General features: G+C 39.4%; 1 protein-coding gene across 1 annotated transcript in view; it reads right to left on the bottom strand.

Annotated features, from left to right (window-relative positions):
- The window catches only part of LOC128739588 (synaptogenesis protein syg-2), a 407,709-nt gene that overhangs the window by 39,386 nt on the left and 351,160 nt on the right, over positions 1–17,163 (bottom strand). The window contains exons 14-15 of the mRNA XM_053835083.1: positions 9,620–9,889; positions 1,172–1,299 (exon numbers count right to left, since the gene is read on the bottom strand). Coding sequence (XP_053691058.1) covers positions 1,172–1,299; positions 9,620–9,889 — 398 coding nt within the window. The remainder of the gene's footprint in view (positions 1–1,171; positions 1,300–9,619; positions 9,890–17,163) is intronic.

Here is a 17,163-nt window from a genome sequence, read left to right as displayed (position 1 = left end):
GTTCATCAGCAGTGTACCGTCTTGACCCACAATTCACCTACAAACATGTGGAATCTGTTTAATCATAAAACCAGTTTATATCGTCATACCCGTACAAATTAGTTTTTTATTATTTTGATGACCCATAGTTTTGTTGTAGTTATAGAAACCCAATGGTACAAGTCAGCACAGCAACGACATTTTTGCTCATTCGCACCCTGCTAGTCTCGGTACACCTGACTGAATGCCAACAAATGCCTAGCTGTGGAATGCAATTTCGCAAATGAGCATCACACGTGCACGGAAGTGACCCGTGTAGTGTATGTAGTGGCAGTGGTACAGCCGGTGAATGATGCACTCGAACCCGGTAGTGCGTTACTCCTGCTGGCGAGAGAACCGACGCGACGGCCGGGCCCGCGCTTCGTTCTGTTTGGACAGCAAAAACTAATCACCATTGATTGACCTATTCAATCAGTGTTGCTCTTTATTACTACGTGGTGCGTTTCGTTTCCGAGTCCGAGGGCGACCCGCTGAACGACCAGGCGGCTCCCTCAAAGGGGTTTGTGTTTCTATAGGTTTTCATGCTTCAGGCTTCTGTAAGCCGGCGTTACTCAAACGGATATTTTATGATGGTTGATGAATAATGATGAGACGCGATGAATGCGTTCCAGCATCATACCATTTCAATTTGAAACCCATTCAAATGAAAGAAACGCCGGGCACTCACGGCGGCAATCGACGGTTGTTTGTCAAGGTATCCAGACACAATTAAGTTTGAAATGAATACAGGTAGGTAGGTAAAAAAAACTTTTAGGGAAACTGCACAGCAGTTACTTTGAAGTAAAATTTAAGGACATAATTTTGGGATTACATACACTTTTTATCTAGGTATATAACTAATATTCAAAATTGAAACCGGTTATAAAATTTCAAATGCCATGATTAATCTGTTGCGACCAGTACTAAAACGGAACAAATGGGGGCTACAGGTGAGCAATATCTATTACGAACGTTTATTGGTCCTGCCCGGACAACCCGGACCAGACCACAGCGGCTCTCGCTATAGCAGCTGCTGTGAATCATAACGATCGAACTCTTTCTGTCTGCGTCTACCGTGGAATGATAATGATGATAATAACAATAATGAATGGTTGTGAGGGTACAAGCGGGAGTGAAAAAAACGAGAACCTACCCCGGTCAGGTACGATTTCCGGCTATCGTCCAATATCGTGCGGCCGATAATGTCATGTTTGCTGTTGCACAATGAATTATGCAGCGCCGTCGGGGTCTGGTTGGCGGATATCAGTTTGTAATCGGGATCTGTGAAAAGGCAAAACAAAGAGTGATTAGGTTTTTATTTTTTGCTTTCGGGTTTGTGTGTGTTTTTCGTAGGGTCGATTGATACGACCACCGACAGTGGAAAACAATTTGATCAGTGTTCGACGGTTTGTTTGCTTTTGAATAGTTAATAATTGCATGTACCAGCTGTTTTTGGACAACTTATGGTGAAACAAAGGTTATAAATAGCAGCAAAACATACTATGACATACTATAACTATTTGAAACTATTTGTTCAACCTAAACTCACCAGACAAAAGGGAAATCAATGGAAAACGCCCATTCGAGTAGATAATTTTAATATCATCCATCGGTCCAAAACATGACTTGTTTTTAAATGTATTACGATATTTGTGACATCGTTTCGACATCGTCGAAACTAATAAAAGAGACTGATTTTCTGTTACCCTCGTCGTCATGTATGATGCGACTGGCTTTATTTGTGATAGGAATAGTTCAAGATAGCTGCTTAAAGGTATAGATTGTGTTTCTAATTGACGGCGATTTGTCGGGAACGATTTGTCGATTTTGACTGAATTGATTAGAATATGCGTATTTAAATACTTTGTCAAAATTTTTAAATAAACAAATTTTCTGCTACCTACGTGTTGTCGTTTGCGTAGCACTCGTTAGTTTAAGACGAAATTTCTCCACGGAGGAACTTTGAAACTTTCAGTTACTGGCCGGTTATCAAAATCTGCATAATTCAGCCCGTTGTCGTGCGTTGTCCAACTAGAGAGATTATTTACAGTCAATTCATTATGTCGATGTCCGATTATGTGATTTACCTTGCTTCAACTTATAGGTAGCTATCTCATTAATATTTTTTTTTGAAACGATGATTCTACAATTGATGAAGGGACGGTAAGGGAAAGTAATGAAGAAGGATTTTTTTGAGAATGGAGGGGAAGAGTGGAAAGGAAGGGGGGGTAATAGGTAGCTACGCTTAACAAGTTGTCGTTGTGACTCCTATCTTTTGTCCAATGCTGGAAGGTGCATGGGTCGAACCAAGCTATAATCAGAGATTATAACCGGGTTTGAACCCACAACAGCTGCCAGGGCGTGTGGCTAACTGGTACCCGTGTACCTTTGAACCATAGAGGCGCTGGACAAAAGAAGTCTGCACAACCCCCCTTATTAACCATAGCAACATGGGTTGGGCTATTTTTAGACACCAAACTACTGTCGTAGGTAGTCATTACTGCATATAGCCATATACGAGTAAATAAAAAATGAAAATACAAGCATGGTGCTGGTTTTAATCACAAGGCTCAAGGGCACAAGCGACTGTCGGCAACGTACTGCTTGTTTCTACCGCACTAACCGAGTAGATAACAGTCTATCTTCTCGGCGGTAGAAATAAAGACCAGTCATACAAAAATAATCTCGTCGCCTAGGAAGTGTGTGGTGCGAATACGGGGAATAATAAAATTGGGCGAATAAAACAAAATTAGGAATTAGACTTTCTAATGTAACGGGTGGCAGTAGTTTAGTGAGTAAAACAGTCGGGTACCGGCCGAAAGAGTGTGGGTGCTAGCCCCATTTTTACTCCTTTCAAAAAATAGTTTTCGTCATGACCGCGTTTAGTCATATACGAGTAAATAAAAAACACAAAGATGGCAAGACAGAAAGTTACCAAGAGAGAAAATTGGCACGACAGAAAGTCGACACGACAAAAAGTTTACAAGACAGAAAGTTTTTTTTCATTTTACTTGTCTCTGATTTAGCCACGGTCCAACGTAAACATTGTAAACTAAAGGAACGTGAGAAAAATGATAATCTGGATGAAAGTGGGAAATTTCAAAATGAGGTCGTTCAATGGCAGCTGGAGCTCCAACCCACACTCTCTCGGATGGTACCAAGTGTTTTTCCAATTAAACTACCGCCGCACCCGGTGATCACAGATTTAACCAGAAGTTGAGTCTCCTAATAACACTGGCTCTTCTGCTGTCATTCCAACGAAGCTCACCTCCCCAGCTTCCTTAGGGCTTCCATCAACTTAAGATATTGCATAAAATCCTGTGGAAGGCGAAATCCAATTTTACAAATTGTCGCGATGCCGAGGTGTCTCGGACTACATTAATCCGTACACTTTGAGCCTGGAAACCAGGGCTTCCAAACTTCTGCTTATGGTTCGATGTATCTTAGTAGCTTCAGTTTTTTAACAATTTGCTCAATGGTTGACGTACTATCAAACGTTTACTGCCCGTAAGGCACCCATGCCACTCTCGTTCGTCATCAACAGCTTAGAGCCGGCATGGCATGTGCTGTTTCAGTTACTCGTTTCCATTCAACTCAATCGCCACGTCGTCCGGCTTCCTTACGATGTGTCCGGCCCACCGTAGTCTACCGACTTTCACCAGATGTACGATCGGAATCCCTCCAAGTAGTGCATGTAGCTCGTGATTTATACGCCTTCGCCACTCTCCGCATTCAGTTTGTACTCCGTCAAATATCATCCGCAGTACCTTCCGCTTGAACGTTGCAAGGGCGCGTGTGCCCTCCATGGGCAGCGTCATGATTTCAATTCCATAACAAACCACTGGTCTTATAAGGGTTTTGTACATAGTCAGCTTCACACGGCGGCGTATGCTACTTGATCATTGCGTTTTGTGAAGGGTAAAGTTACTGTCCGTGGCTACCGGCGGTCCCAAATACACGAACTTATCTACCACTTCTAGTGTGTTGCCAGCAACGGTAACCGTACGGGGGGGGGGGGGGGGGGGGGGGGGTCTAAAATTTCCTGGCTATGCTATCAAAGTTATCTGCGACGCCTAAGAGTTCGAGCCTTGGTAAAAATCGTATCACTCGTTTCGATGTCCACCCGTCAGATCACCCCCTCAAGAGCGATGTTCAACAGCATACAGGATAAACCGTCATCTTGCCTCAACCCTCACCACGTCTCGAAGGGACTTGATAGTGTCCCGAGATGTGCACGAAATACATCACTCGATCCAATGCAGCTCTGATCAGTCGCGTCAGTTTATTCGGAAAATCGTGTTCGTGATTTATGTCCCATAGCTGGTCTCGATCGACTGTATCGTATGCTGCTTTGAAATCAATAAGGATGTGATGCGTGAGCAAGTTGTACTCCCGACATTTCTGCTAGATTTGTCGGATGGTGAAAGTCTGGTCCGTAGCCGCGCCCCACCCCCCATGAAGCCCGCCTGGTAATTCCGCGCGAAACCTTGTGCTATTGGTGATAGCCGGAGGGGGTATTTACCAGCGTTATGCCGCGATAGTTGCAGCAGTCGAGCCGATCATCCTTTTTGTAGATAAGACAAACCACTCCTTCCATCCATTGCTCCGGTAACTTCTCCTCCTCACTCCATCTTGGAAACAGCCCAATGTAGAGCCGTTGCCGTCGCGGATGCAGTGGACTGAGTCTCTAAAATTCTTCGATAAAAAAAAATCAAAGCCGCCGGTTTTCCTCCAATCGATGATCTATACTCTGGTATGTCATAGAAATCTCCCCATTGTGGAGTTCTCTCTTCTTGTTGGGTGGTATAAAAGAATCGTAATTTTGTTAATTTATTTCCACGGTTCGAATATAGAAAATTACAAAATTCCTGGCAAAAGAGTATTTTGTAAACGATTTGGGTAAACATTGTAATATAAACTGTTTTACTTGTTGTGATTCTATACCGCCTGCCATGGATTTTGTATTCGATTCTTTGAAAACTCTACGAATTAATTGCAGTTTGAGCCACTATTCAACTATAAATGGAATCTAAATTTAATATTTAGCTACACTAATTTACCAAAAAATATTACCTTCAGTATAAACTTTAACAGTGAAAAATTAAAAAGTTTGTGAACTGTTTATAGCAATTTGTAAGCACTTCTAAAAATTATGTAATAGTAAATTTGATTTAATGTATATTAAACTTTATATAATTTACTTTAAGCCTTAAACAGAATCCTATCCACGTTTCTGAGTAACAATGATTGATTCGGTCACAGCAGTTTAGTTAGCTGGTTTATCATGACATAACATGACAAGACATGGATATTTTTCTTTAGGCTAGACGATCCTCCGAACGAGCACAAGGCGTGGATGGGTTTGGCATTCGACGTCGAATTTGGGTAGTGGGTGGGATTGAGCGGGCTCGTACAGTAGCGCAACCAACAATCCCCCCAACGCCTACATCGACCGTGGCAAGCTTCAATGTTGATCGCTCGGAGAAACCACTGGAGGTTTGCACGATGGCGCTTCGCACCTGTCCATCCGATCCCTTCTTGATTCCAATAATTCGTCCTTTAGGCTAAGTGTTTTGAGGAAAATTTGGATCCACGTTAATCATGATGTCATTGATGCTGATGGGCTTGATCTCTTTTAAACCATTTCGTATGGTGCGTGATTGACGGAAGATAGTCTCGGAGCCACAGCTTCCAAAATCGATTGGCTAATCTTTGCGATAGTTTCCAGCAGTTCTTAAGTACTTCCGAGCTATCGTGAAATGGAACCCAGAATCGTTATCCGTTGCATGCTCTCAGCAGAAAATTGTTGGCGGTTAGTACTGGTGACTGGTCGTTATCGAGAGGGATAGTACGGGCGGTATTTTACGATGTTTTCCGCTGCTGCTAGCATATTTTCGAGAACTTAGCGATAGTGTTTTATCAAATTTCAGCTTTACGAAGTTTTGCTTGACCGTTTCTCACGAGACTCTCCCACACTCCGCCCAAATGTGGTGAGGTAGGAGGGATTCCACGAAGTATGAGACGAGGTAAACTTTGCTGCAAGACACGAGGAATTCAAATTTGCTATAGCTCCTTTGAGTTATTTGCTTGCTCCTCGGTATCGGCAGTCATAGTGTGAACAATTTGCAAGTAGATGGCTCGAATGGTTAAACTAGTGACAAGAAGTATCCAGCGTTTTTCGTGGCAACGCACGTCCAAGAACAATCATATATGGCCCAAAGTAGTCTACCCCCATATAAGTGAACGGACGCGCGTAAGCAGCCAAGCGAGGCAGAGGCAGGTCACAAATAATCGGTGCTTGTGGTAGTACTCGAGCGTTCAGCACCCTCCATACCTTGCAGTGTGACACGGGTGTGTGGCACGCTTTGACTAATGCTTATCTTGGAATTATTACTCACAATCCGCCAAATTTCATGGTGAACCACTGACGCCACTTGCTGATGCTGCTCTCCTCGAAGCCACGTTGAAACAGCGTTCCTTCTCGGAAAGGATAGTGCGTTGACGCCAAAGTTCCTGAATGATAATCATTGTGTAACAAAACGAGAACTTCTGGATGGAGTGTTCGCACACTTGCATTAGGTAGTCAACGGTCCCAAAATCTTCAACCATATTGCTGCTAGAATGTCGTTGCTTAACAATCAGCGACGCCATAGCGAAGGAGACTGTCCGCAAGTTCTTCCGAAAAATACATTTTGATGTTGCAATCGTTTTTTGAAACGTCCTAAAAAGGTCCGGGAAATCTGTTTCGTTGTTGTTTTCTATACGCGTCAGACCGTATTCATCGCACTCGGTAATCTAGTATGCTATGCATTATGTATGAAATCGTGCAGCTTTCAAATAGTAATTCAACACTCAACAATCTATTAAAGTGTGAAACAACAACAACAACAACAACAACAACAACAACAACAACAACAACAACAACAACAACAACAACAACAACAACAACAACAACAACAACAACAACAACAACAACAACAACAACAACAACAACAACAACAACAACAACAACAACAACAACAACAACAACAACAACAACAACAACAACAACAACAACAACAACAACAACAACAACAACAACAACAACAACAACAACAACAACAACAACAACAACAACAACAACAACAACAACAACAACAACAACAACAACAACAACAACAACAACAACAACAACAACAACAACAACAACAACAACAACAACAACAACAACAACAACAACAACAACAACAACAACAACAACAACACTCAACACGTTGCGATTAAAATTAAATTGCGTCGAAACTAAAAGAGACAGGCGTTTCACGTTTAAAAACGAGTTGCACAACGGTCCTAGATCTTTAAAGTGGCAAAATGGCAAATAAAAGCAATCAACTTTATCACGCCTTTTTAGGAGAAACACCTATTTTAAAGTTTTTTGCTTCTGACAAGATTCTAAATTTTATGAAATAGGAGGTTTAAGTGCCGTTTCTAGTGTACAATTTTCTCAGTTTTCGAATGAAATCAACAGAATTGAGCTAGCTAGCATTATTTTTGTACTAGAGCTGATTTAAGGCAAATAGAGCCGTAAACTAGAAAAGTTTATTAACTCTGTAACGATTGAGATTTGACCATGTCCATAGAAGAATTTTTTTCGTCAAATGTGGTCTTCTACCCCCCCTGAAATATTTGCACTAAGCTATCTAACACCCTGTACATACCGACTTATTAACAGCTTTTGATAGGATAATTCCTACCATAACAACCGTGTAACTATATACAGACTGAGTGTTAGCAGTAATCTTTTGCAATGGTTGGCAATGGTTGCCGTTGAAGACTGTCATGCTATCTAGGCTTTTCAGGTATCTCTAGGAAGTCCCATAAGCCCGCTGATAATTCTGTTTGACTTCAAAGACATAAAACTGGTCTTGAAGGCCTACGACTCTCGTATACATCTTGAAACGTACTTCCGGATCTGTTCGAGTAACGAATATCACTTTATTCAAAATTTGTTCATTTTTTTGCCATTTAGTGCGACATAAAACGTATAATAGTTAACCCGCAAATGTCCTCTGTAATCACATTCTCCTGGAAAAAAAGATCCGATACTGTTGCATTTTGAGTCCGAAGGCATGGTCATTGTCCTACGAAATCCTTTAATAAACATTGCTCCATTTCAGAATAAGTTTTAAAAGACTAATTCTAATTCTCTCAAAACAAATTTTCAATATGACGATACTGTTTTATGTACATCAAAGTTGCATAATCAAACCTTTCAGACATAACGTGAAACAGTGAAGGTCAATAGTTTCGTTCAACTGTGCCCAATAAATTATATTGAATGTTTTACAATCTCGTTATCTGGTTCTGAAATTATGTATGGTATGTTGGTATGTATGTTCGTCGTAATTGCCTATTCCCGTCCTATCCAACACAAATTATTTAAAATATCAGCGATTTTTATGACACACAATGCAAAATTAGTTATTCCCTAATATTTTAGTTTGTTATCTCTCATACGCGATTAATCAAAGTGAGCTGAGATCTATTTAAATGCTTTTTTTTATTAAAGAATTTCTAGCAGCCATAACTCCAACGGTTTTTCGTGCGACGAAGAAGAAAATGTCGACTAATCGTTTCAATTTCCGTCATTCATAAAATGAAAATAACTCACGCAACGCATTGTTGTTATTCTGCAGCCGGGAAAACTTACATAACCTACAGGAGGAAAACATTTTGCAGGAAAACATTTGTCGTGCTGTCCTACACAAATACATGCGTGCTAGCTTCGTAAACATTATTGTGATTTTTAGTTCGGACAATGAAAAATTTTGATTGATGGATTTTAAAACGGTACGACGAATTTAAGATATAAAGTCAGTTGCGTAATTTCAATCAAATGTTTTATCAATTGCTTTTTACTGAATTCAAAGGGCATGGATCGGAAGGTAAGTGTGTTTAAGTCAAATCAGCAGCAGAGCTTTTGGAGTATTCATTAAATTCACCTAAGAAATGATGAAAATTAGAGTGGCTTTCCTTACTACGACGGGAATTAGAAATAAACCCTATCATGTTGTTAATGTATTAAACAAATTGCAAACTAGAACTTTTGAAAATTTTAAGTTTTTAGATTTGTTTCGGTTTTAGCAGAAACAATTATTGCCCACACAGAGAAAAGTTTTTCTAAGCGATGTACATTTTCGGCTAGATCTTAATTAGAAATTTAAAATAATTACACCCCAGTGTCCTTTTTTTTTGAACGATAAACCTTGCCAATAATTGTTTAGCCCATCACAGCTTTCCATCGCAAAATTCAATCTGCAGCTGCTAGGTCTTAACGGCTTAATAAACGAGATTAGCAAGCATTGTGCATTCATAGGAACCGGCAATGCTTGTCAAGTAACGCACAGGAATGACGCTAGCTAGCCAAACCATCTACCGGGCTGGGGATGGTTGCTACTGCTGACATCGATTGTTTTTTTTTCTTCTCCTAGCCATTTTACACGTCAGAAAGCTGATCAATATGCAATTAGTTGGCCGCAGAGCAGCACCGCTTGAGACCGGAGCTGGGCATTGTTGCGTTTTGCCTATGGGCGGTCCACCCCGCAGCGCATAGCTTACCTACCTTCGTTCGTGGGCACCACGTCCGGATTTTTCTCGTCGTACATGTCCTCCGACTGGCTAAGCGGTAACGAGATTTTCTCCTTAATTGGCAGATTACCGGGCCGTTTGCCGAGCACACCGCCACCGCCGGTGTGGTGCGCCTTGGACGTCTGACTGGTGCGCAGTTTGACGGCTGCGGCCACGGCGATTACTATGCAGATTATCGCCATTAGAATGCCAATAAATATGGCGATCGATAGTGCCGGCGACAGTTCGAACTCGGCGTGCGGACCTGGGAAGTAAAAGTAAAAGATGGTGATAAGGTTCATAATGGAAGTTAATCGGGGCAGAGTATGCTGAGAGGGTATTCGGTTCGTTAGCAAAAAAGTTACATTAATGAAGCCATTTTGAAATGTTTGGAACGGATTTAATTTGTGGTTTTAGGAAGAATATTTACCCTTAAGGTACCTACCTAAAATAATGTAAACGTATTCTGTGTTATGATTTAAGAGCCATTTAGGTTCCACCAATAATAAACGTTCAGAAGAAAATTTAAATCAGAATCTGTTTTAGCACGGAACCAACGATACGTATTTGAAAAAATTGTCGACTGACTGTCTAGCATATTCACTAATTTATTCAAACAAAACATAAATCTAGTAGTTTCATCTGAAATATTAAAATCCCAACGTATTCAATGTCCCATTGGATTCAAAGAGAGGGAGAAAAAATACACATATCCCGCCTATTCTGGACACGTCTGTTGGCCACTTTACACATCGAGTGGTGCAAAGGACAAATCAAATTATGCCTATGCGGAGGACAGTCAGTTGAAAACGTCAGTGTCTGCGCAGTGTCCCGGCGGGGGGGCCGCTACCCGGTTCGAATGGCGGCGGTAAGTCGCAATATAAATTAACTGACCGCGTCCCATTGAAAATAGGAATAATAATTGCATCACGTCGGCGTTATTTATTTGCACTCGTTTTTAATTGAATGTGTACATTCGTTTATTAAATATTTTCAATTAAATTGAACGGCGCCGATAAGCGCTGTTGATGGTTAATTTCTTTCATTTTATTGAACACGGCAGCGCCATCGGGTTTGATGGACGGTTTTATGTGCGAGGATTTCATTTGAATTCAATTGACTGAAATAATAGCGGAACAATACCAGAGCGGTAAAGGGCTGTCTTGTCGGTTTATCTCATCGTGTTGGCTGATCAGATGCGTCTATTTGACAGGTCGCTACATATTCGCTAGTATTGTTATTAAATTCTATTGAGATTTCTGACCAAGTGTGAGGTAATCTCTTGCGGTTGCTGCTAAAAAGTGCAGCATCAGAACCGTTACAGGAACTGGGTCACAGTCATCCTGCATTTCTGTGATAAATCAATCGAACTGCCAAAGATTTATCGTCGTTACATGATCTTAAATACATTCCGCATATGAATCTCCTGCCTCGTGTCTGCCTGCATAGCACCTGATCCCGTGTGCACCGACTGCTCTGTTTGAGCCTGCATCATTGACCACATGCGGTCGAAGCTGTTACCCTGACCGCGCTGATAGATAGTAGGTCTGAAGGGTCGAAGGGAAAGCGAAGTATGAAATATGATTGCCGAATGAAATAGCCATATTTTAAGAGTGATTCCCGGTGTGACACTTTTGCAAGTACCGACGTTTGAAGTGGGCTGTAGATGATGTTGACCTACGATCGATTTTGAATTGTTGGATTTGAGTTGTAAAATTCAGTTTAATATAAAAAAGAAATTAAACTTTGGAAAACCGAGGGCTAAAATTATACAAATCGTTTACTAAAAAATATTGATATTTATTGAATAAATTAGTAACATAATAAATTTGCATGATTCCACATTTCAAGTAAATCAGGGAATTACATATCAACGCGCTGGCTGGTATGAGAGCTTAAATAAACCAAAAAAAAGCAAAAAGCTATGGTGGAAGCGATGATCAAAAGTAGTAAAGCTCAAATTAATGCCTGCTGTGGGGCAATTAAAATAAAAATGAAAATCGCCGCATCGGATGCACTGCTGGAGAACATTGATACATCAAAGTCATCAATGCGCGAGCTATTGCGTTTCGTCACTATTTGACGAGCTCATCAAATGACATTATTCGTATCAACCAGACGCCGCGACGGCAACGAGGCGGATCATTGATTGAAAAAAAAGAAGATTTTATCATTTCGATTCGAAAATTGACACTCCAGAATCTGGGCTGTCTGATGGCAATACGAAATAGTAAAAATTAATTGCAGTACTTCGACGCAGGAAGTAGGTAATTGTTGAGTTTAAACTCGTCAATGAACGAAAATTGTCCAAGCGAAATATGGACTTGGGAAAGTTCTTCTCATTGCCCACCCCGATCCGGAAAAAATGTGCCAAACGTTAATAAAATTTTTTACTGTCCATGTATTTGAAGCTAGATTTACCACGATTTATATTATATGCAGTTGTTGTATTAATTGTTTTTGTTATTACAATAAACGAAATTGTAAGCCAGCACTAAAATGTCAAATTTATGGAACACTGTTTCGGATCAGGTTTAAACATCATTGAGATGTAAATGGAACAAAAATTAAACAAAACCAGATGAGATGAGAATGTATTTGAAGCAAACTAGAATCAAAATCTGTTTTAGAATGCAGGAATTTATGATTTTCGGTTAGTTTTCTTTTACAAGGTTGCATCACTATTGATCACAGGTTTGAGCTGAACCATTTCCAATTAAAACTTCACCGGGTTGCTCATACACTGTGCAGTTTGATTCTTTTTCAAGGAAAGGGTACTTGATTTTAATTGAATTTAAGAAACGATGGTTCTACAATTGATGAAGGGACGGTAGGGGAAAGAAATGAAAATTTTTAGTGAAGGAGGGGAAGAGCGGAAAGGAAGGGGGGGGGGTATTGGTAGCTATGCTTGACAAGTAGTCATTTTGACTCCTACCTTTTGTCCAATGCTGGAGTCAAAATGACTACTTGTCAAGCATAGCTACCAATACCCCCCCCTTCCTTTCCGCTCTTCCCCTCCTTCACTAAAAATTTTCATTTCTTTCCCCTACCGTCCCTTCATCAATTGTAGAACCATCGTTTCAAAAAAAAAAAAATATTAATATATGTATGACCTCATTTCAAGGTCAAGACTAAAAAACTTGAGATTAGTCTATTGAATTTAAGAATTTACGACGATAATAAAAACGGCGGTTTGTTTTGTTTAATACATGGTACTGGCTCTTGGTAACGGTCACGGGTCTCGTTCGAAAATATTAATTTTTTTTCATTTAAAGTCGACGTTTCGAAGGGTATGCCTTCATCCTCAGGACATCTATTGATTTACAAAATCTTCACAAAGTTATACAAGTCTAAACATTGATTATAATTTGACTACTCACACCGTAGGCAAATATTTTCTTAGTTTTATTTTCTTTTTCTCAAGAATTTAATAAGAAAAAGGAAAAAATATTGTATCTAATGTTTCTTTAAAACAATTGAACCGATTTAGACGATCTTGGCATGCAGTCGTGATAAAGGTTCAAAAGTAAGCTCTAAGTAAGCTTTAATGGAAGCAAATGATACAGGAGAAACCCGACGATGTTAAGGACAAGCTTTGCGACTTCAGTTTTCTGAAATACTTTAAAAAAATTTTGTTCTTCAGAAATGTTATAGAACCTACTAAAATAACCAACTTTACTGAGTATTTCTCGCTGAAACGGGGTCACTACTGACATGAGGTTTTCAAATATTGGAACTTTTGCGCTTAATTGGTTGAAAATGGTTAAAAAATAAGAATTACACTTTTGATACCTCGAAATACTAGACTCCTTGTACGCCAATGGGTTTAACAGGTTCAAAAAAAGTTGAATTTTGAGCAAACCTTGAATCTATATCATGTGACATTTCCAAAATTTGCTATAAAACAAACTACAAACGACACGGTTATGTAAAAAGGAGAGATAGGGCTTATAAATAAAGTGAAAAAAACGGCGTCCATCTTGGATTTGGCCGTCATATTGGATTTTATCCAAAAATCGCCGTTTTCGCCATGATCCTCCCAACCGGTTTTAATTTCAAGACCACCATTGGAAAGCTGAGAAAAAATGCTTAAAATTCTTGTAGCACTTTTCCTCAGCTTTCCAATGGTGGTTTAAAAATGAAAATCGGTTGGGGGCTCATCGAGAAAACGGCGATTTTTTGATAAAATCCAATATGGAATTTATCAAAGATGAAATCAAAGATGGCCGCCAAACATTTTTTTACTCCATTTGAAAGCTCTATTCTTCTTCTTTACAGAACCGGTCCATTTGTTAGTTGTATCTCATCTCAAGGTTTGTTCAAAATTCAACTCTTTTTGAACATGTTAGGCCCCTTGGCAAACGAGGGGTCCACTATTTCGAGGTCAAAAGTGTAATTCTTATTTTTTAATCATTTTCAACCAATTAAGCGCAAAAGTTCCAATATTCGAAAACCTCGTGTCAGTAGTGGCCCCGTTTCAGCGAGAATTACTCACTGAATATCTATCTCAGACTTTGTCTTTGTCCTTACTCTTTATTCTTTACTCTTTTACACCTGGCAAATTCATTCGTGACAGGAGTGAGAGAGTCCTTAGTTTTATCGTACGGGGTCAGAGGTCACGACGCTGGATCATGCTGCGGGAATAACCCTTTCACGATGATTTTTAGCTTCTATGGGCAGGTTTCCTGCGGAGTCGATGCACCCTATTTCCTTTTCATCGCCATATGGTAGGCACTGTCCTCGGTGGTTTGAGTTCGCATCGCGGCTTAGCTCCTGAAAACAGGGGTTCTTACCAGCGTTTCCAGGGTTTACTGATGAAAGTAAATCATTTTAATAACAAAATTATATTTTAAGCTCTGTTAATGCTAGTATTGCGAATTGATGTGACTAGTTTAAGCCTTCAGCAGAAGCCACCAGACAAAAGACGATACGTGGTTCTGTATGATGTTAATTGTTGTATGTAAAAATTATATGTTAATAATGTTTCCATGTTGTAGAACCCCTTGAAAAAGATGTCAAATACATCGAAATGATGGGCATAGAAAAGATAAAGTGACTGTCCTGCCGAAAAAATAAAATTCGTGAATCTTCAACAGTCGATAGCTCCAAGTTTATTACTGAAGAAAAATTCGTAGTTTTTTGTTATAATTTTATTTCAAAATTAAGAAAGAAGCGAAATTATATCAAATTTTAGTTTAAATGTCAGTTAATTTCTTTTATACGCCGCTTCATTTGCCTACTCGAGTGATCAATCTTTATCGCATTTGTTTACTACAGGCTTGTTTTTGCTCATCTTAACTATAAAAAGAGTAATTTGCTTCTCACAGTGACAAAGAGTTTTCGTTTTCTGTTTAACCGTTTGCTCTGCCTCCGAATGATACGGTTTTCTCTCACAACCACGAACCTTGCACTACTAGAGCACAACTACAAGCAGAGCTATTTTTACACACTGGAGACTAGAGACTATTTGCTCCGATTGCCAAAAACAAAGAATATCGAACAGGCAACCTATTTGGACTGCAACGACTCGCTCAGTGACCTTGAGAGCATGCATTCGGTAGTGTTCCGACAGAAAAAGAATGATGAAACAAAACTGACGTTCATTCGGGGGCACAGAAAAGCACCGAAGAAGGTAACATCCGACTGAGAAAGAGAGCAGATCAATTCGTTTTCTGAGCTTTGCCAGTAAAACGTTGATAATTGAGATTATTTTTAAAGCAAGGGATAAGCCTGGTTTGCTAAGTATAGTTCTTGATTGTATTTGAAGGAAATTAACACTTTTTATTGGAACAAATTAGTTCATGATACATCCGAGATTTTTCACGAGTGCTTACTCTCGACTTTCGTTCTTGATCTTTCATCATTCGTCTTTCTTTTCCTCCTTTCATCTTAAATTTTTCGTCATCTCTTACCTTTACCTGTTATCTTTACTTTTTGTCATGTGTTTACTGTCTTTTCATAGTTCTTTCATTGTCCTTTCGCCATCTTATGGTTGTCTTTTCGACGACTTTTCGCTGCCTTTTTGATGTCTTTTTTTTCTGTTTTTGGGTGGCATTTTTCGACAGTTTATTATCATTTTATGTCGTCTTATTTGGTACTGTTTTAGTGTCTTTATTGACATTTTGTCATCTTCGTTATCTTTTCGTTGTCTTCTTCACAATTCTATTTGACGGTTTGTAAACGTTTCTTTTGTCGTTTTTTGTCATGTTTTTTATTTTTTGTTGGCGTACATTGTATTTTCATCTTAATTCCGTCACATTTTTGACCTCTTTCGTCAAACTTTCATCGAATTTTCGTTTCTTCGTTGTCTTTTCTTAGTATTTTACTCATGTTTTTATCGCCTTTTATGACCAACATGACCCCAAATAGCAGGTTTAGCTTTCATTGATCTAGTTTTTGTATTCTAGTGTGATTCATGGACGAAACGGGCTACTTCTCTGGGTGTTCCTGGAAGTCCCCGAAACTTGTCCAGATGTAACCATCTTGTTGATGTGACTTCCATTGATCTAGTTTTTAAATTCTAGCGTGAATTTAGGTGAATTAAGGTGTCTCGTTTTACGTCCATTCATTTTACGTGATTTCGTTTAACGTCACCTTTTTTACGTCCGAAATTTGAGTTAACTTCCTCTCGTTTTACGTCCAAAAATTTGAATTAACGTCCACTTTTTTACGTCCAAATTTGAATTAGCGTTCTCTCATTTTACGTCCAAAATTTGAATTAACGTTCTCTCGTTTTACATCCAAAATTTGAATTAACGTCCTCTCGTTTTACGTCCAAAATTTGAATTGACGGCCTCTTGTTTCACGTCCAAAATTTGAATTGACGTCCTCTCGTTTTACGTCCAAAATTTTAATTAACGTCCACTTTTTTTACGACCGATTTTTTTACATCCCCCAATAGTGGACGTAAAACGAGATTTGGGTGTATTCTTCATCCTCGCTCTCAATTTCTTTCAGGCGGTACATCTTATCCCGAAAAAAACTGGGTTTACTGTTTCCGTTTCTGTCTGCATCGTTGTACGTTTTGACAGGTCCACTGCTGCAACATTCTCGTCTAACATCCTCTGGATTTCCTTGTCGAAGTTCGTTACGTCGACTCCTTTCAGCTAACCCAATGCACAGTAGTCCAAAAGGGCGAAAAGTGGAACTTTTTTCCTAGTGTCTTTTGTTTTCATTTTATCATTTATGGTCTTCAGCACTTTTGTTCGTATGAATATCCCCCTTAATCTAAAGCTGTCAAAAGTTAGTCATCGCTTACTATTATGAAAAAAAAATCCTTTTGTGTAAGAAAACATAGACATAGTTTCTTCGGCAAAGTTGTAAATATTGTAAAAACAAGCAACTTTGCTGAGGAAATAAAATTTCTATCTTTATCGAGTGCTGAACTATGGGGCATATTCTTTAAAACAACTTTAAAAATTAGTTTTACATACTTAGCTTTTCTTAGTTGCATTTCACAAGAATACAATGTTCTAGGCAATTATTGAAGCTCTCGAAATACACGTTTTTGCAGAAGACCGCAAATCTCTTGGACCTTTA

This window comes from Sabethes cyaneus, chromosome 3, assembly GCF_943734655.1.
Source record: "Sabethes cyaneus chromosome 3, idSabCyanKW18_F2, whole genome shotgun sequence".
Taxonomy (NCBI): Eukaryota; Metazoa; Arthropoda; class Insecta; order Diptera; family Culicidae; genus Sabethes; species Sabethes cyaneus.
Note: the sequence above shows the minus strand (reverse complement) of the source record. Positions and strands in the feature narration are given on the sequence as shown.